Source organism: Pungitius pungitius, chromosome 12, assembly GCF_949316345.1.
Source record: "Pungitius pungitius chromosome 12, fPunPun2.1, whole genome shotgun sequence".
In the NCBI taxonomy this organism is placed as follows: Eukaryota; Metazoa; Chordata; class Actinopteri; order Perciformes; family Gasterosteidae; genus Pungitius; species Pungitius pungitius.
Window position 1 is genome coordinate 1,122,299 of NC_084911.1, and position 25,038 is coordinate 1,147,336.

The 25,038-nt window shown below is 45.5% G+C and overlaps 1 protein-coding gene across 5 annotated transcripts in view; it reads right to left on the reverse strand.

Moving 5' to 3' along the window:
- Positions 1–22,159: 22,159 nt before the first annotated feature.
- The window catches only part of LOC119220006 (protein shisa-6), a 45,737-nt gene continuing 42,858 nt past the window's right edge, over positions 22,160–25,038 (reverse strand). For all 5 annotated transcript variants that reach the window (XM_037475556.2, XM_037475553.2, XM_037475555.2 and 2 more), the window contains one exon: positions 22,160–24,256. In XM_037475556.2, the coding sequence (XP_037331453.2) occupies positions 23,601–24,256 (656 nt within the window). In that variant the 3' untranslated portion in view covers positions 22,160–23,600. The remainder of the gene's footprint in view (positions 24,257–25,038) is intronic.

Here is a 25,038-nt window from a genome sequence, read left to right on the forward strand (position 1 = left end):
TAATAAATTAATAATTATAGTCCAGGTGTGTGTTTAGCTGTTTAGGCTTATGCTTTGTTTAGACTCTGTGTGTTGAGTGTCAAACACACACACACAGACACACACACACACACACACACACTGTCCTTCCCCTATTGTGTTGTCCTTCGTTATAACAACTCCAAATTGCGTCTGGTTCGTCATCAATGCAAAAGGACCTGAAAGGACTTTAAATATACGATTTGGCATTCAAATCGGCACTGATGGGTTAAACTTATCATGACTCAGCCTTTCAGTAAACCACTCTCCTATTGTTAAAGGGCCAAGTATAATAGTGGTATTGTGTGTTTTTCTTTGCTTACAATGAGCCCTTCAAAAGAAGCACTTTTCCTTTGTGCTGCAGCGCCATGTTTTGTAAGATTTCTTCACCACCAAACGCACCTTAGTGTCTCCGAAGGCTCCGCCACGTTGACCAGGCTTCCTCTGGGTGCGGTCTGCTGCCGATCAGTAACCCACTTTGTTTGTTTTTGTGCGCTTTTTCACTGCCTAAGATGTGGATGTGAGAGCACCAGCTGAACACTCTGACTTGAAATGATCTTCTAAGACATAATAACACAACAATTTGTCATTTAGCGATAACGTTTCTTCAACTTTATTGTTCATGCCAATAAAGCTTATTTAAATTTGGGATACAAGTAGTCATATTATCCAATCCATATTGATTATAGCTGTTTTACACTGTTTGGTGTATTTGCTTAGTCACTCATCCAAAGGGTATTTTTTCAGCAATGAATGTTTCATGTTTGTGACGGATTGTGTGACTGGGCAAAGTTCAAAGGTTAATGCTTTACACACCTTTCAGGGGGAACGCTCGGGCAATAATGTCGCTAAATACGCACTAAACCCGGGAAGTGACAATCATAAAATCCCATAAAGCTTTAATCATTAATTGATCGGCATACACTGCTCCAACAGCATTAGGAAATCCCCCAGGTCCACTTCATGAATATTCATGAGCACCGTTTGCTTTCAAGCACCCTTCTGGCTAACTTTGGTGTGAACAATCATATTTTGTTCCTGCTCAGCCTGGTGCTCTCACCCTCTCACCCATTCATGTACGATGTTGCCAACTCCTCAGCCAGGACAGTTCCTGTTCCCCGCCCTAAAAGTCGCTGAATGGCGTCACAGCCTGATTTGCATAATCGTAAAGGACGCTGGTGGAGGACATGCGCTGTGATTGGTCACTGGGCCACCGTGACCGCGTTGCAGTGTTGCCTGGATAAGAAGCAAAGGATAACCGCTGTGTTGGCGTCATAATGAGGTTATTAGAGCAAGAACAAGTTGCCGACACTGTCTCATGCACACTTGACTAATTCAATCCTGGGGGGGGGAGTCTTTTCATTCTGCGTTTCCATGGGTAACAATAGATTTTATGGATCCAGCGTAGCTCCCAAAGTTTCTGGCTCTGAACTGAGGTCACAGGTTGAACACCGGAGGCCTGTAGTGGCCGAGGGGCTTCTTCAGCCGCTTCCGGTTCTCCTTGGTGATGGGGATCAGGACCACGCCCACCACCAACACCATCAGCCCGATGGACAGCAGGACCGGACCCAGGATGCTGGTCGCCTTCTGGCACTGGCCCGCGAACCACAGGCCGCTGATGACGACGCCGCACGCCAGGAAGCTGCCCCCGGTGGACATCAGGTGGATGGCGAACCAGAACTCTTCACACTTGCCGGGGGAGGTCTCGGCGGTCCACGCGGACTCGGTGTGCGACAGGCTGAACACGGTGCTCTCCGTGCGGCTCGGGGGGGTCAGCTGGTCCCGGGACTGGGAGACGGTGCACACTCCCAGGGGGATGTTCTCCGGGCCGCCCTGCATGGCCTCCAGGAGGACTCTGGGGAGGGAACCACACCTGAGGTCTCTGATGGCTGATGGTCGAGTAAAGCTGTATTTAGGATGGATATCGGTGGTAAAAAGGGAACTTTCTTTCATCCTTCCGATGTTAAACGGGGGGGGTGAGCTTTGCTTACGACGGGGGGGGGGGGGGGCGTTACGTACGAAAGACACTCAAATGCTTTCATTACACAAGCAGAGCAAAGTCCGTTAAGATAATTCATTGAGTTTCCTATTGCGTAGTGTATATGCTTTGATTTTGAAAAGTCTTGTATCAGACGACACAGCAGCTATTTGTGGTTTAAAAAGCTAAAAAAAATATTTAAAAAAACTCCACCTCATTTGTACGACCATAATCGTGTCAAAGTACTCTTGACAAGAAAGGTAATGATATATAAACATCAATCTATTGACATATATTCCAAATGCACAAAAAAGGCCTTCAACCGTTTAAATGCCAACTTTGAAGTCTGCATTATAGAATCACTCATATTCCATCTAAAAGTCACTTCAAACATCACTCAAGGATAGAAGTAGCAGACAAACACCCACCTTCAACTCAGGATCAAATGTTCTTTCTCAGTATTGGTAGAAGAAACAACAACAACAATGTTAAATCTCTTCAGCATCAGAAATATCCAGAAATGTGAAGGACACGCTGACAAAAGCCCCCCAGAAGATGTCCGCCCACCTTTGCGGACCAGAGAAACCAGTAACAAAACGCAGGGCTACGGATTCCCATCACGCATCCACCACCCCCCCCCCCCCCCCCAACCCCCCTCCCTGTGCTATCTCCACCTCCTTCACATCCCTTTACCGCCGTCTACCATCGCAGCCGCCCAGTCCATCACGTTGCATCCAGCACGAGGAGCTCGTCCCCAGAGGATCTCCACAGACATCAGGAACCAGCAGAACCACACGGGGGGGGGCGACGCCAAACCGATCTTGTTGTTGTTTAGTTTAAGAATCCTGAAGAGGACAATGGGGAGAGAAGGGGAGGGTGGGGGGGGGTGGGGGTATCTGCTTCAAGTGGCCGGTTTGCTCTCTCCACACAATGAGGATGAGGGCAGGGCGGCGGCTCTCTGTGGTAGCCGGATTGATGTGGCGAGCAATCGCCAGACACTTTCCGATAGGGCCTGATGCGTTGGTATTGATCCCAAAGTACCCTCCAGCCATTATCTGCAAGTTGTAGTTTTGTTCGGCCCGAACACGAGATCGATGACGCCGGCGAAGCATAATCAACCCTCTGAAAAAACGCAGGAGGCCATTAGTCATTTTGGGTGTGATTAAGAGTTCTTGTTATTGACCAACTACAATGTCTCGTGTTCAAATTCATAGGCGGGGGGGGCTGATGTTACAGCTGTGTCTTTGTTGCTCCGTGTGCTCTTTGGGGGGGAAGTGTCAGAGCGCCGCCATTGATCCGAACATGATCCGTCTCTCTCTCGCTTTTTAACGCGACTCGGCTTCCAACCGGCTCTTCAGGTCTTCCACTTGTGCTTACTTAATAAGCACTGCCCCCCCCCACCCCCCTCCTCAACCCCCTCTCCTTTATGAACTTCTTAAATGACTGCTGTGATCCGTTTAAATGCACCACCGTGGTATCATGTGGCACATGACACATGATGAATCCCACAATGCACTGGGGCTCTCCGTCCAGCAGGGGGCGGTAGCAGCACGCGCGTTGGCTTTAGATGGAATTCAGACTGGTGTTGTTAACTTTTAGTGACATATTTCTCTGCAAGATGAGTCAATTAATCGGTTAGTTCAAAGGGAGAAAACAGTGGAACATTTGACTTTTTTACGTGTCGTTTTGTCTGCATATGCAAATTAGGTGTTGAGTTTTTAGAAATGTGCTTATTCACATTCACAGAACAGAAATGTGAACACCCCAAAAAATGATATTTCTTCACATTTGAATGAAAGCTGTGAGGTTTTGCGGACAAAAGAGCTCCTGAAGGATCAGTGTGGGATCAAACTCATTTTAAAGAGAGGTTTAGTCACATGACCGACATGCTGGGGACACTACAGGTGAAGAGGGTCGAAAAATGAAGGAGTATCAACATGAAACTTCAGCTTGTGGGTATCTCTTTTCTTTAATTCAGTGTTTATTTGTCTACTCTACAGCCTCCATTTCATGCCGCCGCTCCTTATGGATCCACTTAAGGGAAATGAATGAAGCATTCCATGCGATGTGCTACAGCACCATACGGTTATGATGTAATTAATTCCCCTTAATGCACCATTTAAGTGGGTTGAACCTTGGTCACTTGATCACAGCCGTCTGAGGGTGTCTGAGGCGGAGATGTTGAGGAACCAGCAGGAGACCTCTGTGTGAGGATGGTGCAGATCAGACGTACCTGGTTAACACATCAGACTTGGTCACCTCTGAATTCTAAGGATTCCATGTGTTTCTCGTTTCTCTCTTTTTACGTGATTGTAAATATAATATTTTGTCTGATATGGCAAACATGTTTTTTTTTACCTTTGATAAAACAGATCAATGCTGCCGTTCTTAAGCAAATGTATAAAAATCTGCAGTTCGTGGTTGAAAATGACTCAACTGTTGAAATTTGCCCCTTTGTTTCATTGCAGATACCTCTGGTTTGCAGAAGGGAAGCGATACAAAGGTGTCCTTTTCACCAGCATTCTCTCTAGTGGCCACCAGGGGGGCGACTCCTCTGTTCCCATAGAAGTCAATGGGAAAGTGAATCTACTTCTCTTTCTCTCCGGGGCTCACAGTGATCGACAAGTAACGTACAAAGACGTTAACTGCGTTCTCTACGACGCATTCCAAAGCGACAGAGGCGAACTGGAGGCTTCATAACCTGACGTCCACTTAGATACGGACTATTCTTATAATAATTCCTTAATTAGAAGAGTATTATCACATTGTCAGTTTTTCATGTTGGTTGAAATACAACGCAAACCAAAGACGTTTAGCTACTTGATTTAATCTATTGTCAAATACCAAATGGTCAGGAAACAATTTAAAACACACCAAGCGTCAAAAGGAAAACGTAAAAACACTGAATCCATCGGCGAGTTTCCCAGATCGTACCTCAGGACTAACGGACTTGTTGCTGTTACCAAGTTAAAAGTTGAGCCAAACGCGCAGCCAGGTATCCGTCTAATCCGGCTGGGTAATCCGAACACAGGCGCCAGGGATTAGAGCTCATGAGCCTCGTCCGCAGTCAGCGCGCACAGCCTCGGGCTGGATTCAAATGAACTGTGGACTTTGAGGTGCGGCGCCCTCACCCTGCGGTTAAAGCCACCAGAACTAAGAAGCTCTAACAACTCCAACCCTCGCAGTTATTTTTACGAGGCTGCGGATTAAATAGAAATGCTTTTTTGAGAGTGGGGGGGGGGGGGGGGGCGCGAATGGAGCCTCGTTAAGCTAATATCAATGAAATCCGTGCAAGCCCTCTTCTGTACAGGTGACCTTGGGAAACTAATTAATCTGCTTTGCATATTTACAGCTTTTTGTTGAGTAATCCGACGGGGGGGGGGGGGGGGGGGGGCATGCAAACAAATGTGGCGTAAAGGTTCGCCGGAGGAAACACAGAAAGATTAATAGTTCCAGGCGTCCAGCTAACTCTGCTCAAGAAGACGTTGACGCTGGGTGCTGATTTCACTTCATCTCTGAAGTTAAAGAATACTTTGCACCCATTACCTACTTTTCTTAGCAACCGTCTGATTGGCTGATTAATTCAACGAAATGCTTCGCCCCCTTCAAAAAGGGCACGACACGAAAATAGCCCCGGTGGCGCCTCTACCTGCAGCAGAGTGGGTGCAACAATGGGCTGATTATTGCTCAGATTCTGACTCACGCCAACCCATTTCTGATGTGACCTTCCAGGCTGCCGACAACAAACAACGTGTTCCCATCCAGCTGTTTGTTGTTTCCTCCAGAGGCGCCGACTTTTTAACTCTCTGTGAGGTTTGGGTTGATCAGATCACATGCAGGCGGAATGAAGAAACAGCTGTGAACGCACACAAGACTCACTGAGATCCCACCGATGGGCCCAGCCAACCACCATCAACCAGTTTAATACGCTCAATGAACGGCACAGGGAGAAAAAGCTGAGGGTAAAAAACAATTCGGGCCTGGCCATCAAATTTTTTTAACTGATTTTAACTTTAATTGTTGTTTCATGTTGTCTGGAGAAGAATTGCATTCAGTAGCATTTCCAAATTACTCCTTTAAAACCATTGTCCTGGCAGATGGAAGACATACAGTATACATACAGGATATTCATAGATGTATATGTAGAGGAGATGAGGGAGAGTCACTCGATGTGTGTGTGGACAGACATTATTTCACATGGACATGACATTTAATGCACCAGATGCACTGCAGCGCACAGCCAACACGTCTGGGGGTGAGGAGGAAGGCGTGGACCAGCAGCACCGGCGCTTCAAACCTCAGAGCTTTAGTGAGCCCACCTCCCTGCTGATGTTGACTGTTTGCACACAGAGGAGATCTGGCCTTTCAGAATAATCCCGAGAGCCGCTTGTTTTTCAGATTAATTCCGATGGCGTAGCAGTTTTATCAAACTCTCTCAGCATTTGTAACCGCTTAAAGTCACTTTAAAAAGGGACATTACGTCGGAGTTGAATTGTGTTGTTGTGTCTCTCATGCACAACAAACTCACCGTGTCTCATCCAGCAGCCTGCTGGAGCACAACTGAATATTACTGGATATGAGTAGTGGACGTACTCCCTGTGACATCAACCATTGGACTGCTGCCTTCGGGACTTTGAATGAGACATTTGTACGCCCATTTAAAAAAATGTATAAAAGGTTAACGTTTGAAAAAATGGAAAAGGCTGCGGTAGAGGCCTGTCAATCAGCGTGTGACCCCGCCCTAAAGCATCCCCTGCTTGATGGTCTGTCTGACGCTACATTGACCATCATGCTGTATTGAAGAAGACTTGCAACTAAAGATTCAGACCATAAACTCATGTTTACTGAGGGAATAAATCCAGAGAGAAGTAGAGTAATTTCCTCATAGACGTCTATGGGAGCAGAGGAGTCGCCCCCTGCTGGTCACTACACAGAAGTAGAGTCATTTCCTCATAGACGTCTATGGGAGCAGAGGAGTCGCCCCCTGCTGGTCACTACACAGAAGTAGAGTCATTTCCTCATAGACGTCTATGGGAGCAGAGGAGTCGCCCCCTGCTGGTCACTACACAGAAGTAGAGTCATTTCCTCATAGACGTCTATGGGAGCAGAGGAGTCGCCCCCTGCTGGTCTCTACACAGAATGCAGTTTTAACACGTGATGCTTTGACTTGACTTGAAAGCTAAAAGACAGAATATTCCTTGTACCCTGTCAGTTGCTTCTATATTATTTACTCTTATAACAGAGGAAGATTATGCACTTATGACTAAGGCATCTCTTACTGCTTCTCCATTAAAGTAAACATTGGCCAATGTCAGTGGGAGTCTAGGCGGCGCTAATGGATGCTGCTGCAGAGGAGGGGGGGGGGGGGGGGGTGGGGGTGGGGGGGTCGTATAAACATATAAACTGATCAATGGCTCAGCCAGATCTCAACTCTGACAGATAATTGAGCAAATAACAAAGTGTGCCACACTCCTGCTGGTCGGATGGATTGTCTGGGCTCACTGCTGGATTTTTGTCTAGGTGGGGGGGGCAGATGAAAACTGACCAGGGAACACAAAGGGGGAGGGGGGTGAGGGGGTTATTGGATTCCCGTCCTCTTGTCTCATACAGTCTGGTCAATTGTTAAATGTCTCAACCATTCACCGGTAGTAAGAAAACACCTCACATGTGCAATAAATACACACACGTGGATCTCAAAAACACAATTGGTTATTTTTCTCCCAGATACAATATATTTTTTTAATTTAGATTTAAGTTTTGTAATCTTTCAAGCTGACTTTGCTCTCCACACCTCCTCCTCTGCCTCCTCCACCTGTCGTGGCCCCCTCACCTGTGTGCCGTGATTACAATAAATACGGTGGACCATCATAGAGAAATCACTGCACTTTCTTTGTTCCCTTTTTCCGCTTTTACATCTTCAGCTTGGGGACAAATACGTTAAACAGATCCACAACTTCTCGCGCGTAAACCAAAGCGACGCTTTGCAGACGGAGCAGATGTCTGTGCAGGAAGCCCCGGTGTCCCACAGGGCTCCTGCTGCGGAATCCCTCGGATCCCAACTCCAAGAGTGTGTGTTTGGGTGTTTAGTTTAAGAGTCAGTATTTCAGCCCCCTGACCGGCTGGAAAAACATCTGGCTCCACATCACCCCCCCCCCCCACCCATCAACCTGCTTGGGGTCTTATGTGTGTATTTCATAGCACTCCCAGAGGCCTCGCTACAGGATTCTTTAGAATAACTCAAAACGCTTTCTAATAATGAGTCATGTGATGAGTCTTGCTTTTGGCCCATTTCAAAAGAGGCGCGCAGGAGAGGGCCAGCCGCCTCCTGATGGAAACCAAGCGTAGAGGAGCGCCTCGATTTAAGGGACGGCTTCTGGGGTGGGATCCAATAACCTTTAAATGCTTTCATATTTGGCCCGATCAATATGATCTATGTGAAATGGAAGCGAAAGCTCGAAGAGGCTGGGGCCTCTCACGTGTTGTCAATTCTTTGAGCTTTGTTTCCCAACAAAATGTCTCCCAATTTCCGGAAGAGGGCGGCGAGTTCATCATAATTACGCACAGTCAGCTTCGACAGGTTTATGAGGATCCGGAAGAATAAAGTAATTTCTTGTCTTCTTGTCGGTTCAAATTAATTTCAACTTCAGAGATTCACTCACACAGCAATACCCAATCCCTCTGAAGCCACGTGTGTGCTAATTAGTAAAGGTTTGGGGGTCTTCCATTGAAGGAATGTGTAGTTCAGGATCGAACCTTTTGGTGTTTTACTTTTTCATGATGGCCAGTTTGATGTCTACATATTAAAACTGCAGCCAACAAATCATGGAATGTTTAAAAAAACTTTTTTCAAGATAAAAGATTCCATCACTATTCATCTATCTCATGTTCCATACAACTTTCATCAAAGAGCCTCAAAGGTGTTCTATGTTTGGAGCGGCAGCACGCGCAGCATACTTAAAGTATTAATCAGAAATATGCAAAAGAATGTGCACTTAAGACGAATCAGGGCTGTGTGGAAGTGTTCTTCCGGTCCGCCTGTTAACATATGCAGCCGGGACGATGTCTAGGCGAGAAATTGGGTACGAATTTAAGAGCCATACTGAAATGGCTATCTAATTTTTTATATAGATCAGTGGCGGCTGGTGGTTTTTTCTTTTGGTTTTTCGTTGCTCGTGGTGGGGCCACGTCCCGTTGCCCTCCATGGACCTGCCGTCACTGATATAGATAGAAATGAGAGTCTCGCTTGAAATTCTATTTGCCCATAATAAGATAACACTTTACTGATGTACAATGGTGTACACTACACTGGTTAAGAGACTCACTGGAACACAAAGAAGATAAAGAGGCGGTTATTTCCCTCAGGAGGGTGGTGGTGGAGACCAAAACTGGAGCTAAAAGAGAGAACATTGGACTTATGATTCATCGGGTGACACGAGCACAAGGACTCTTAACCTGATGGCGTTGCTCTGTGACGATTACAAGTTTATTAAGAAGTTTGTCATGTAAACTTCAGAGGTGACATCCGAAAACTGCTGTGTCCACAACGTCTCTGCAATTGATATAACTGAACCTGTTTATTGTTTGTTTCTTTTGAAAGCAATAACACTTTAATGGTGTCCGCCCCCGGAACGAAGTCGAGAGCTTTCGTGTAGAGTTTACAAAGCCGAGTGAAGCAATATAACAACGAGTTATGACTCTGCTTCACAAGAGACACTGTGACATCTCATTTAAGGTATCGAGAGACCTTCGCGAGGCAATGGGAAATAAGAGCAATCTAGCTTGGGGTCAAAGGGCGACTATCCCTCCCGATCATGGAGAGGAGACTGAAAATTGGCACCTCCTTAGTGCGGATGTTTCCATGGCGACCAAAGCTGCGGGTTCTTTTTGGTCCAGTCAGATGCTGAGGTCAAAGGTCAGGGCCGAGACTCACGCCCACAACCTTTTTGATGGAAGAAACCGCCGGTCGATGCCACTTCTCAGTTCCTCAGTTGCAAAATGCTAATGCCTCACGGAGCGGGGGGGGGGGATCGGTTCGTATTGATCCTCGTGGCCGTCTGCAGAAAGGAGGAGGAGCGCGTGAATGCGTATTTTACATCCTCTGCATTTGTGGCTCTCCCCGGGAGTACCGGTCAATGGCGCTTTGATGGCCGTGCCGATAACGGAAGCCTTTTGTTGCGTGCTGCCCGGGTCGATGCGGTGGTCCCGCTGAGCAACTCCGGCGGCTCCCCTGCGGAGCGCCGAGGCCCGGCGGGCTGTAGGTCGCTCCCAGGAAACCGCTCGGGACTCAGCAGCAGGCGGCGATCGGCGAGTTTACCTCAACTGTGCTCTTGTTCTGCAGCGTCAGGTCAGTTTACTTCTCGGTAAGAGACACTAACATGGGGGAGAAAAATAAATTAAAATACATATTGTTGTTTGGTAAGTCCACCAAATTGAATTGGCCAATTCAACAACATTTAAAAAAAATGCATGAATATCATGAAATCTCATTTGGTAACTAAAGCAGTTTAGGTTAAAGAAAACAACTAATTGTTGGGTTTAAAATTTGTACTAAACGTACATTTACATCATAAAAGGAAAACATAACCCAAGTCGCTCATTTGTTTCCCTCCCTTCAATGAAACCAGGAACCAAATTAAAATTAAATACACTCATGGGGATTCTACTGTGAAGAGTTGGTTTACAGCGTTTAGATTTAAAAAGACGATGTAATGAGCTTTTATTCTCAGGAAGGACCATCTTAGAAACTCAGACATGCAGCATCCTTTTTTTAACTGTGATGCCAAATACATCGTTTATTTACTATTATTGATTGCAGCAGATCAATTCCGTAACCCTTTGACACAATTCACATGACAAAAGGTCAAAAAGCACGAAAGGGAGCGGCGTCTTAGGGAGACATCGTCGTGGTTCTGGGTTCGTCTCACTTATCGGGGGGTCACGTTTGTTTGTGAGAAGGCACAGAAGCAGCTCTCACAAACACTCCACCTGACGAGTCCTCAGAGAGTCCATTCCATTAATCCCCCTCTCCGAGCCCCCCCCCGGGCACGTCGTCGGATGAAGTGAGACCTCCCTCCGAGCAACACGTGCATTGATTTTATGCTCTTTCGCTGATTGTGTCGGTGTTCTCGCGTCGCTTGATATGCAGAAGAGAAACTCAGTCACTGGGAGTCCTGCACCATCGTGATCACATGATGTCTCGAACTACCCATCACTGACCCAACTGGAGAAACGAATAAATGGACGCTTTATGTTGATTTACAGCAGTTTGATCAAAATAATTCTCAACTGAAGTGGCACTTGACGTTTTATCTGGAAATAATGGGAATCTTATTTTTAGTTTGACAAAGCTGAAAACTGGTAATGAAGGCTGAAGATTTTCAGACCTGCGGTGGTCCAAACTATGTTTGCATTCTGAGACGAATGAAACAAGATGAAATATTACAAGGTGAAACAATGAAGTATATAAAAAACAGTTAAGTATACAAATATATAAACTGTACAGAAAATATAGAAGAATATTTCCTTAAATATTCGTGGCCTGTTTTCCTAACAAAAGAGACCGAATTGTTTTTGTCTCCTTTTCTAAAGTCAGACACTGACATTACTGACACTTATTTCATCAATGAGCCGCTCCGCCTGATGATGCAACTTATTGATGAAATTCCTCTGTAATGGTGGAAGTCCGCTCCCCCCCCCTCCCATCTCATTCAGGTTTAAAGATTTTGTTCCGCACTCCTCCCGACTAACACCACCTCCCTCAGATCACGTCGAAACAATTGATTTTTCTTCCTCTTCTTCATCTTGGCCTCTCTATCGCGACAAACATCGATTTCTCTCTCTTCATCTGAGCAGAGGAACGTCCGCATAATTACAGCAGCTCCTCCGTGTCTAAAGATTCAAAGCAAAACTGCTTTGTTTTCCATGCAAAGTTGCTGTCGACGTGGTGGTATTCGTCACCTTCTCTGTGCACGTTGTTTTGTAATTGTCTCAAACATTGTCAGTATCAACACGTTCTCCACAGTTCATTATAAAGTGCTGTTTGCTCAAAGACTTGCCTTATGAATTATTCATGAGCGTCTACTCTTTTTCTCCCGATTGTGTTTTTTTGTTTGCTCCAAACTGTCATGGCGCATTTTAATTATTCCGCCGCCTCGGCAGACTTCTAGAGGAAACACAAAGAGGTTTGACCTTAACGGGGCAATCGTTTCCCCATTTGAGATCAAAACACAAACGACTTTATTTATTCTCTCCTTAGCAGATGACTCGCAGTTGTTGGCAGGACTGAAAGAGCAGATAAAGTGAATAAAAACATCATTTTCTCACTGATTCTTTCTCTCTTCTTAAGGTCAACTGTTTTTTTTTTTTATTTCATCCATCTCAGCGAGTGCTGGCCCATAAACCCCAATTTAAAAAACCTCTTAATACTGTTCCAGCGATCTCAAAATGGTGGAACAAATGAACTACATGACAATGTTTTGTGGTTCAATCTGTGAGTCAAACCCAGTGGCGACTGGTCCATAGAGGGGCAATGGGGCGTGGTCCCACCATAAGCGAACGTTGTTATATTAAAAATACATTTTACAAATAGTCAACATTTGTGAAATGTGGATTATATACCCGATAATATTTGTATATTAAATATATGTGCTATAAAATATATGCTTTTCCTGGCCACAAACCCCGTATAGTTGTATGAGTAGAGTTGGGTTATTAATCTTTTTGGCCCTGATTCTAGCATTAGCATTAGCATTAGCGTCAGTTTTAGACGTGCCAGTAACCCTGGTTACCCTTGACCTCAAATCACCTGTGTCCTGTGTTCGTTTGAACGGCTGCAGTTTGTTCCTCTCTTGATTTGCACCCAGAGGTAAGAAAACGGTGCACATTGTTCAAATCATCGTGTCTTCTTGTCGGTAGCGGGGGGGGGGGGGGGGGGGGGAGCTAGTTAGCAGCCGAGTGTTGGGCTAACGGCGCTAGCAGCTAACGGGACTGAACGCACAGCAGGACGGACCGGTGAATTCAATCAATCATTAAAGCGGTCGTCGTTTGAACTGTAAAAGCATCAAAGCTTCAACCTCAAGTGTGACTTATAAGGTGAACGTTCAACAGTCCTTTAAAGCGTGCTTTGTCTCCGGATTATAAGTCAAAACTTTACACCGCTGAAATGGGTTCTTATCTCCATCTTGCTTCTTTTCAACCGAGAACACTCTGCATCACCGGAGCGCGTCCATAAACACACACACGCGGTCACCTGATAACAAACGAAGACACACTCTTTTCTCCAGGCTTTAGGTAGCTTGTGCAGCACTGGGTGAAATTAGCACTCGGATTTGGCAAATCACAGGAGGGAAGGCATGTTAATTAGGTTAGCTGTTAGCCTGGTTTCCCACATCCCAGGAAAATGAATGTGGTACTTTCATTTTGTATTTCATGAAGTCAGCCTTTGTGGCATCTGACCTCCTTTATAGACCCTGACGAGCCCAGCCGAAGAAATAGATGAATAGGAACAGTTCCAACAACGTGTACTAACATAAAAAGAACACGTGTACGTTGGAAATGAATAAAACAAGATATTAACAACTTCCTCACCAGGAGTACAGCGTAGTCTACTTCATCAGAGTCCAGGCTCATTGAAGAATAAGTACAAAAGCACCATCACTAGTATTACAAAAATTACAACATTCTTAATTTGATTTGGCTCATACAAACAACATGTTCTATTTGAATATTCTGAATTAGGCCTCAGGCCGCTTGAGAGATGTGGGACATGCCGATGTTATTCATGTTTTAGGAGAGTTCTTTGTACCAGTACGCAGCTCAATCAGAAAATGAGTCTCAGTAGGATTTTTACTTTGCAAAATACTCTTTCCTGTTGGTTTCTGTGTGTTGAACAAAAAAAACAACAACAAATCTATTCTCCAACCTAAAGACGAGACGTATGCCAAAGAGAACATTAGTAGAATTACACCTATTTCTTAAACATTATGAAGGACCTGGAGCATACAATTGGTGGGGTCCATAGGCCCTCGTTATGAGGGTGGAGCTCAGGCCGTTGTTATGAGGATGGAGCACAGGGTCGTTTTGCTTCAACCGAAACCTGCATGTCTGCATGAAAACGGAAATATTAGTGTATTATTAATATTCATTAGCCACATGAACAGAAAAATGGTCTTTTTCCGGATTCTGATGTTTCTCGTGGGTAAATGTCCTTGTTGAGTCCACCTTCAGATCCCACAATCTGTCCTCACCCTCCACACTGAAGTAGGCTGCGCCTCGTCCCACAGCTTAAGGAAATAAACTGGTGCTCTGCAGGTTTCTGTCCTGGAGAAATCAAGGTCACACAGTGTCTTTTTAAATGTAGGACAGCTCTCCTCATGAGACGAGCTGTTCATCCATCTCACATCGGGGCGGCAGAGCCATGTGCGAGGGAACAAACACCGCGCATCGTAAAAAAGGGGTTGCGCGGCTTTATTGCACAGCCGTATAACTACTCACCTGAGTCCTTTTCACTGACCGCACCCAGTGATGCACCGGGCGCCGCTTTGCTGTTGATTGATGAATCTGTGATGTGAACAGCCAACCTGCAGGAGGCCTCTCTGAGCTGTTCACTGCCTAGACATTTATGGGCCACGGTGAGTACTTTCTTTCCTTTTGTGTGCTTACTCCGCGCCCCTCCAGTAAATCCCTGTGAGAAACTTCAGCCTAGTTGCCCAGATTAAATATCTATCCCTGCAAATGGTAGGTTTTAGCCGGCATGCAACTTTAAGTGAAGCCTCACTGCAAATAAATCTAATGATGTTCAGCTGAAGATGTTTTAAACTCGTCACTTACAGTATCATACATCCAACACTATGGGAACTATAGTGTGACGCACCTTGACACACACACACACAGACACACAAACGAGCACGGCTAACTCACGCAAACAAGCTCGGCTCTCCGCTGGAGGCTTCCTCTGTCAGATAGATCTCAGCAGGACGTAGTCTGATCAGCAGCATCTCGTCGTGAACATCCTCGTTTCATCGTGTTCAAACAGTAGGAAGTCTCACCCACCCCCCCCCCCCCCTCCCCCCCTACACCCCGCCCCCTCCTTCTCATGCAGAGAAAACAGGAGGTGCCCCATCATGTGTTCTTCTGTTAGCACCAGCAACCCAACCAGGACCTGTATAGTCAAATGTAAACGTGAAGTGTGCCATGAGGTTATTTTATTCCTCTATTGGGTTCAAAGCCCACAGAATTGTCCTGGAGGTCTACGTGGTGCTGGCCATTAGAATGAATAGAAACTATGTCCGGCTCTGCAGCTGCCACTTTCTCCACCTGCTGGTCTCAAAATCCTCAGGGAAACTCACACGTCGGCGGGCAAAATCAAAAACTAACGAGCGGCATGTTATCTGACTTTTCTTCAGTTATTTCACCTCACGGCGTTCTTTCCGGCCAAAAAGCCTGAGTGAAAATTAAACAAGTGGACAGTGTGGTGCTGAGGCGGATTATCTGTTCCGCATAGAGCTCATGTTCTCACAGCCAGTAAAACGGCGATAAACCACGAGCTTTGTCACAAGGTTTTCTCTCAGATCCCTTTCTATATTTATACATGTATCTATATATATGTATTCTGCTGGCATGCGATCAAATGGACATATGAGTTATATATGAGCCGGTCTGATCTACGGTGCGCTGCGCATTGATCCGCTCTGTGGCCCCGGACCTGTCTGGAGTCTGGGATCTCTGCTCGCCTTCGGGCTGGGGAGAAATAATAAAAAATTAAAAAAAGAAAAAACCTCAAAGTGACATTGACCACAAGATGAAAATAATAATGACAGAAAAAAAGGTGAAGAGAGGGAAGGAAGGTGGAGAATGACGGGGTGCAGTCTGGGAGCGTTGTGTGGAGAATTTAGCAAACTGCCGGCATTGTTATCTCGGCAGCAGATGGAGACTGAATTGTGTGCATGTTCTGTGATTAATGAAGGTGCTCGTCAATACGACGAAGCAGGCGGGATATTAATTCATCAGTCTGGCAGCAGGCTCCGGCACTAATTGAAGAATGTTTTCTTTGGATGTGGAGAACATAGAAATGGGTCTTTGTATCCAAGCAAAGCCGAGAGTTGTGTTCCATGTCCTAATGTAGCATGAGGTCCATCCAGGCTGCTTTCGACGGAATCACATGGTCTTCAGCTGCAGATGCAGTTTAAAAAAAAAAAAAGTTAAAATCTTCACGGATCTGTTTCAGGGTGGCTTTCATGTCGTCTACGTCGTGTCTGGAGATGAAGAGGTTAAACGGCCAGTCGGAGCTTATTCGACGACGGTGTCTGTGTGTGAAAAGCAACTGTGCGCATTGACGCTAAATCAAGCATATTAGCATCCTAGCATTAGCATGTAGCTCAAAGCACCACCGTGGCCTACAACATCTCAAAATGATGACTGAATGTATTTATTGAACATTTGGTTCTGATGTAACATATTATTTCTGTGCTCAACTCAGCATCTTTTTTTTTCTTTTGTTTTCCTAGAATTTACATTTTTTTATATAAAACCAACGCTGCAAGAACCACGACGCTACTTCTGAACACAGTGCTGATGTGTTCTTATTTGAGGAGGCATTTTAAAACAAATCCCATATTGTGATTGCAATTATGCCGCTAATCATCATCATTATTTCGCGGTCATATTCCTCGTCTCTGATGCTTCGTTGGGGAGAACCGACCCAGCTGAAAAGACCTGAGCACGTCCAGTAGGAATCGGACTGCTTAGCCAAGCCTCATTAGGAAAATGCTCCAATCGTATCCGAGTCGTGGATTATCACTCGTAGGTAGCCATTTGTAAAATATCTGGGTTATAAAAATCAGGAGAGAGCTGAGTGCTAATGTCAGGAACGCGTCCTCTGCAATTAGCCACCTTCAAAGTGGAAGTCGGCAGGCCTTCGGTCCCACAGAAAACCCTTTGGAGGGGATGAGATTAATGTTTTCCATTAGAATAAAGTAAAGATCGGTCTCATCAAGGCAGACAACAGTCAAAGAAATAAGAGCATATAGTTCAACTAACGAGGGGGAAAAATAATCTCACCCCCCTCTCGAACATTCAGATCGTCTGCGCACACGCGTATGGATTTTTCTAGATTTTTCCCTCCTTAGGCGCAGTTTTAATAAATCTCTCCTCCCTCATTCGTCAGCTCTCCATTCCACCGCAGAGACACTCGGGGCCGTCTCGCAGACAGCTCTGCTATTGACTGCTCTCATTTGAGCCCCGGTGAAGCGACGTGTGCGTGTGTGGGAGGGGGGGAGGGGGGGTCGAGTCGATACCAGCCGACGATGAGCACCACGCACACACTTGCAGATCCGCCTCGGCCTATTAGCTGCATTCATCATTGGGTTCCCGCGGGGGGGGGGGCGGTCACTGGCGAATGCCTCCACTGTTTCACGCACTCCTTGAAGCGAGCGGCTCTATTAGCTCCATGCATCCAACACTAAAATGCGCCCCCCCCCCCCCCCCCCCTCCGCAGCACCATCCAGCGGCTTCTCCTCGGGCCATGGACCATATCTAACAGGAGCTGGTCAATTTCCACTCAGTTCGGATGCTGTTAGTTTAATTGCAGCTCGGTTAATGTTTTCTTTTAATATGTTTCTACCCAGGTGGCCGGGCAGCAGTCGAGAGTAAACAAGTGCATTTATTATTTCAGTCACCTCCTATTGATGCAGAAAATGTTCTACTTTTCAGTCCACAGGTTTAGTTGTGTTTCTCACTTCCTGGGAGCAGTTTAACATCATGCACGTTGGCGAAGGCCCTCTTCAAACTGAAAAACTCACCAATTTCCACATGCATAATCAGATATATTTGAGGTCTTGGGTTTGAGTGTAAAAAAAGGAGAATCCCTCTAGCGCCCCCTAGAATCGATTTCAGCTTTGCGAGGCTCTCAGCACATGTCTGAACACATGAACAACACACAGTTCCATCTGATCCACAAAACGTCAATTAGACCCACAAACACCGCCTCCAAAACCTGTCCGTCATTCTGAATTTTGTGAAACAAATGTATGTATCTATATATCTGTAAAGAAAATACGAATCTTGATCAAAAAGTGACTTGGGTATGACATTGACATATGACACTGCAGGAACTTGAAGAGGTCTGAGCCTAGTTGGTCAGACTGTTTGCTTCGGTTCCACCCGGCTTCCTTCTGTCACACCATCCTTTGTTTGGCCCATCGATCACTCAGAGCACGACCTGTCCCTCCCCGCGGCTTCTGATCGGATCAGGTCGGCGGTGATATATAAGGTCAATCGCAGACTTTTCTTTTTTAAATCCTTCACTCTGCCAGGCTAACAAATCTCAAGAGTAATCGAGTAGAGGGGAGTAAAGGCGTGAAGTTCAGACTTCATCCCGGAGCTCTGCATGTGTTTTCTTCCATACAAGATGGAAAGGTCATCCCATCAGAGCGAGACTCCGAAGACTTACGGACAAATGTGGACAGTCTTCATTGTTGGCAGTGGCATTTAGTTTGAATGGACAGTATTTCACCTGGAGGCCCAGACGAACCCCTCTGACGGGTAAAATACTGATCTGCACACCAGATCGCCTCTTTGATTGGTCAGTGGATCAAAAATGGTTGTCTGTGATGATCGGGATCATTGAAGCAGTGAAGTGAATTAATTCACCTGATAACTTGCCGCTGAGGAAAGAACCAAATTGTTTAATGCCCAAACATTTGACCGTTGCACCTCCATTTGTGCCACATTTGTCCAAACATCCTTCTTCCCTTTTTTCCATCTAAATGCAAATGGTTGTGTGTTGAAGGAAGTGGAAAACTCGCTTTGTCGCTGTGCGCTGTTGTAAGTATTCTTTTTTTTGTGTGGAGTTGTGAGAAATACAATGGCAACTGATTCCTCTATGAATTTCAAGGAGGCTTTAGAAGGCCCAGGACGTGATGGGTATTAATACATTAGTCATAAATGGAATAGGGGCTCTTTTTTTGTTGATTGTGAGCAGACGTGCATTGAAAGTTTTAGCTTGTGAGGCGAAAATGAGTTTGGGAGATCCAAGGAAGGGGTTTGTGTCTGTGTGTCCGTCATGTGTTGCTGCTCGTCCAACGGGTGTCGCATTTGGACCTTGACTAGTGTCGCAGCGCGGGCGGAGCTTTAGTATGCAGCAGAATCCGGTTCTATTTTCTCTTTAGCTTTTCTACGGTAGAGGATTGCATTTGAGGCCTGCAAAATGGGTTCTGGATGCGCATCAACCCTCCTCAACTTCTTTTATCCAGGAAACTTAAGAGCAGTCTTTTTGTTGATGGTCTAAAAACGGCTAGAAAGTCATTCTTGCTCCAAAGGGACCTGGGAAAAGCTTTGTCCGCAAGGTATTAACTTGGGTTAGGACTCAATGATCCCAGATGGAGCTGCTTGTCAGGAACAACAACAACAACATCAAAGCATTAAGAATAGACGTCACCTTTTGACCACATCTTTGAACCTACCACGAGATGAAGGGATTGGAGATAAAACCGTACAAAGACCCCCTTAAGGTAAACGGTTGTTCAATCACATCCTGAGGTGGCTTTAACTCCGGTAGCGTGAGAACTGAAAAGAGCCACTTTTCAGTTGCCACATTCGATTCCGTCGAGCCCGCCGCTGAGCCGTTAAGACAAAAAGGAGTGTTGCAAACACCTTTCGTCTCTTTGATGAAATGCAAAGAGGATCCTTTGAAAGACGAGGAAAAAGCACCGGGAAGACTGAAAAAATGACTGAGATCATTGGGAACCAGAGTCTTCCCTTTTGGATGAACCCGTCAGAAACGTATTTAAATGTTTGGTTTCATTAGATGTGCGTATTGGGTAGCGACAAAGTAGTTCCTGTGCCGTTTAAATGATCTGATTGAGACGATCAGCCAAACAGCGTTCTAAGGCGTTCGGAGGCCCTTTGACGTGACTTTAGCTCTCTGACGGATAACAGTTCATTTCGATTATTTTAAAGTACAGTTCAGTCAACGGTAGAATCATCTTTTTGTAAGTGAATGAATATTAATACCTACAGCCGGTTTCATCTCCTCACTAGAACTCGTCACCAAACTCCGTCCTCCGGGGAAATTAACCTGCGCAGTAAAAATACCTCCAGGATTTATAATTATTTATCACTCCAGACCGGGCCATAACATTTCCACGCTGCCACTTATTCCTTCAATGCGATGAACATGCAATTGAGTGAGTCGCTGTATACAATACACATGATGCGCTTTAATAATTTGTAAACAAACAGAAAATGCACACATACACACAGATTTTGAAGTCTTTAAGTTAGTCTCCAGTTATTTGTGCAAATACACAGATCCATTTTTCCTTCATACCACATTTGGCTTCGTTACAAAACAAACCTCTTTGACTATGAAAGACAACAGCTCTATTTGGAAAAAGGACAACAACGCCTTTATGGCAGCGAATGAACCTTACAACATTTTAGAAGTGGCTATAGAGTTATGCTGCATGACGAGCAAATATTGCACATGGTTAAAAAGGCTCTTGGGATGACATCATTATTAATTAAGTGAAAATAAGTTGGAGAAGATTAGTTGAGCGAGGCGGAAGGGTACACATATCAGTCTGAAATATTCTACCAAACAAATAACACCTCCTCTCACCCAAAGCTATCAAATACACTAAGGAACAAAAACACATTCATATGTACAGTGACACAAATTTGGGGAAAACAAACCATCTCTAATTGACATCATTTAATACAGTCCTGGCGTAAACAAATGAAATCAGCACATAAAAGTTCAAATTAATCAAAGAAAATGTCATTTGTTGAATTAATTTGGCCAACTTTCCTACATGGTCATCAGTTATTAACAGCACAACACAGATGGATTAAGAAGAAATGTGCAACAAGACAATCCAACATAACTATGAAATTATGTGTAATCAGACATTTCTTTCCTGCTGTTGCTCCAGCCGCAAAGACCTCATTGTACTCGAGTCTTCATATACAGGTTAACTATTAAATCACAGACACAGCTGTTGTACTGATACTCTAAGGTTTTCAGAATTGTTATTGGCATTTTAAGGGGCGGTGCGATTCTAAGGAAACAAGATAATTTTTTACCCTCAAACTGTAAATACAATAAACAAACATTTCGTCAAGGACTCTTTAGAAGAGGTCTTCATGGGTCCACACTCTGGACTCATCGTCTTGACGTGGAAATGAAATATTTGGGTAGAGATTTTCAGCTTGGCAAAACCTGCGAGAGTTCCCTAGATTTTAAACGTCATCGAGCTGGGAAACCCAGCCCAGTGTAGACAATTCTCTTCCAATGACAGCAGCTAGCCGACTAGCTCCAGTTCTTTTCAAGCAAAGAAAAGGTTTGTCTTTCTGGGGTTAAGAGACAGCCTTCAGGCCTTCCTCCAAAGCCACTCACCCAAAAGGATCAATATGGACATGAACCACATGGTTAGCAAGAAGATAGGTAGTTAGGACTTCTCATAGTTTTTGTTAGGGAATTTCATTTTTTATTTCCTTTTGGGATATAAAAACACTTGAGATGTACAGTGAATACTCTCCAAACTGTTCTCATTTTTATTGCACTTCACACAATCCATTGGCCTTAAAGTAAATATTCTCCTGCATGATTATGAGCCTGCGTGGAATCAGAGGAGATTCAGTCCATGTGGATCCGGTCAGGTACCTAAACTTGACCCCAACGCGACACAAACTCACCACACTGCTGTAAACCTACGACCCCATAAAACTACAACAAAGCTGTTTGTTTATTATATATAATTCATATATATCTGATTAGTAGGACAGGTTTCAAAAAGAAATACCCTCTAGTACTTATTATATGTTTCCTTTTATGAAAGTTTAATTTAATTTAGTGTTTTGGAGGTATTGACACTTCACCACTTTACAGGATTTTCCTGTAAACAAAAATCAATAATCTTTCACAAAAAACAAGGCGCACGATTGTTCAATTAAGAGCACATGAGATATCATACAATAAGGCATTGCTTTAATGAAATCATCAATCAGTTCACAGTTTTAATTAATGATGTCCTCATGATTGTTTCAGTCAACATGGAGTCACTAAACCACGAGCTCTGAGCTCCGACCCATCGGGTGCCTGATCTGTGGCGATGGAAGCAGCTGGCCAATCACAGGCTGGGCAGAGTGGGTGGAGGGGGGGGGTCCGGGGGGGGGGGGGGGGCGACCCAGCAAGGAAATGTTGGAGACGGAAATTAAGCGAATTTAAACAACTGTTATCGGGCTCCACAAGCTGCCGGTTGGCTGTGGTAAAAAAGGTTTCTGTAGAAATGGAATTAAAGTAGAACAGACATTCTTTTGACCGCAGCCGTGGCAGTGTGGGCGGCGGCCATTTTTAATGCCATTCGCAAAAAGCTTTTGTATGAATTAAACTGACTTGAGGGATGTCGCAGACTCACTGAGGTGATGTTTTGCAACAATAAATGAGGCGCACTTAACAACTTAATGCTTCATCCGTACAGGACAGCACATCGCTGTCGCCAGATCGGGGACAACTTTGTCCATCGTATGTTTTGTAACCAGAGTAGCGTTAAAGCATGGTGGGTTTAGGCTGCCTATTCAGCTACCTGCCTATTCCGGCTTGCTCCCAAAGCAAAACTTCACGTACAACACACTGGGTCCAACATTTCCTCTGCCCCTCTTCCTGATGCTAACTAGCTAACTAGCTAATTAGCCAGCCACCAGCTAACTAGCCAGACATCCGTCCCCGGAGCTTCGGCAGCTCTCTTCCCGTGGAGCAACACATCATACACATCATCGTTCTATGCTACAAGCACAGTAAGAACAGAAAATACTCCCCATATACATGATACATCCGCATATTTTGCCGACATCTGTGGAAAAATATTCATTCAGTTTTCGACTTATCTAAAATTGAAATAATTAATTGGGAACCCGGGATGGATTCCAGGTGGGAGAAAACCGAACGAAAACGATAATGACAAAGAAGGCCAGCTTTCCTTTTTTTAGTGCTGCTAGTTTAGCCTATTTACATTCTTCTATTGTATGCAACAGAAAAAACCTCTGTTTTCACTAATAAGCGGATATGCTCTGGCCGTTTACCAAAGAAAGAAGAGTAAAAGAAACCAAACAAAAGAAGGGAATTCATTAATTGTGCTTTTTAACCCACAAACACCACTTCATCGCTGAAATGTGGTCATTTTAAGGGGCACCTCTTGAAGTGCTTACATCAGTTAATCTCTAAAGCTATAACAAGGACTGAAAATACAAATAGTAAATATAGTATATTTATATATTTATAAAGTTGATACAATTCCCTGCCAGTCCCATGTCGAGTTTTTAAAAAAAGGCTGTGAAACGTCGTGAAGGATCCGTCTTTGTGTCAACGCGCAAAGCCCTTATGATGCTCTAAGAGAGAGAAGTCTTTGCCGGGGTTCATTCTCGATGACACGGGAAGCTTGTGCTAAAAAGCAGGAGTTCTTTTTTTAAAATTATTATTATTAATTTCATTTTTTTAACGTAGGAGTTTGTATTCGACGCAAGGGCGGAAGGAATCTTCTCGGGGGGGGGGGGGGGGGTGGGAGATTCCTCGCCAACGTCGCGGCCGTGTCTCGTGGGAGCGGCAGACTCAGACAGTCACCTCGTTCTTGCTGGCAGTGCGGTACGTGTGGTGGTGGCCGGGGATGTGCTGCAGCTGGTCCACCGTGTGCGTCCGTCGGGAGGCGAACGCCTGCCTCTTGGAGGCGGTCGCCGGGTGGCCGACCGTCAGCGTGTTGTAGGAGTCGTTGGAGGCGGTGGGCTGAGAGTGCATCTTGGTCATCTTGTGGCGGTCCATGACGGGCGTGACCGGCTGCAGCATGTCGGCGTGCGACATGGCCCGCGCCATCGCCTTCTCCCGGAACTTGTCGCGCCGCATCGCCGGGGACAGCAGGGGGTCCTGGGAGTGGAGGCGGTCCGCCGACAGCAGCTGCTCGTCCGAAAGGTGGCGGCTGCTGCTGTACGCGGCGGCCGCCATGACGCCGTACGAAGACAGGCCGTAGTCCCCGCGGCGTGGCGTCCTGGGCGGGGACAGGACGTGGTCCTGGGACATGGCCCTCTGGACCCGGCGCGGGCGCTGCCGCTGCTGCTGCTGCTGCTGCGGCTGCTGCTGCTGCTGGTGGTGGTGGTGGTGCTGCTGGTGCTGCTGGGGATCCGCCATCAGCTTCACCATGTGGGTCGGACCGCGCCCGCCAAAGTCGGGATGGTGCTGCTTCCTCGGGTAGTACTCGTCCACGTCCTTATCGTCTGAGGAGCAGGAAGACGAGGGTTATCAGAAGGAGAAGACAGCATCCAGACTGCGCCTATCTGTGAATGAATACACTAAACTACAGCTAGGGTTAGGGTTAGGGTTACCCTGGGTTACCCTAACCCTAACCCCGTCACTGCAGAACACCACGCTGAATATTCAGCATCACATGGCCCAGTGAGACCACAACACATTGGATGCAAGAGTCATGAATCCCCACCTGGGGCCCGTTTCACTTTTACAACATGCAAGTTGCAGTTTGCAAATCTAAATAATATTGTTATTTGATTACATGTTTCCTTTCTGAATATTGATGTGGAGCACTGACACAATACCTGTGTGTTTTATGTATTTATATTTTCATTGTTCATGATACGCTTCTTAGAGCTGGTGTTAGCAAGTGAATTCCCTCTAATATTCATTTTACAAACATCTTCTTTTTGCAATTATTTCAATATAAAACAGTAAATTTAGTAAGATGGCATTCGAACACATCATGATGAAGTTGTGATTTACCTTCAACCAATACTAATTTGGTTCAGAAGAGTTTTAAAAACTGATACCAGAGGCTCTTTAATAATTATTGCAACTCATAAGCATGCAGCGGCACTGCAGCACTCACAAACTTAACCGCAATTAACTCGCTCAGCGATGCTGACACTATTCTAAATCTGCGTGTCAGCAGTGCTCACAAACCACTTCTGGGGAACGGGGTCCTTCAGGAACACGAGGGCCACGAGTGATTGAAGACCACGAGGGAGCACATCTGGGCTGTGGCGGC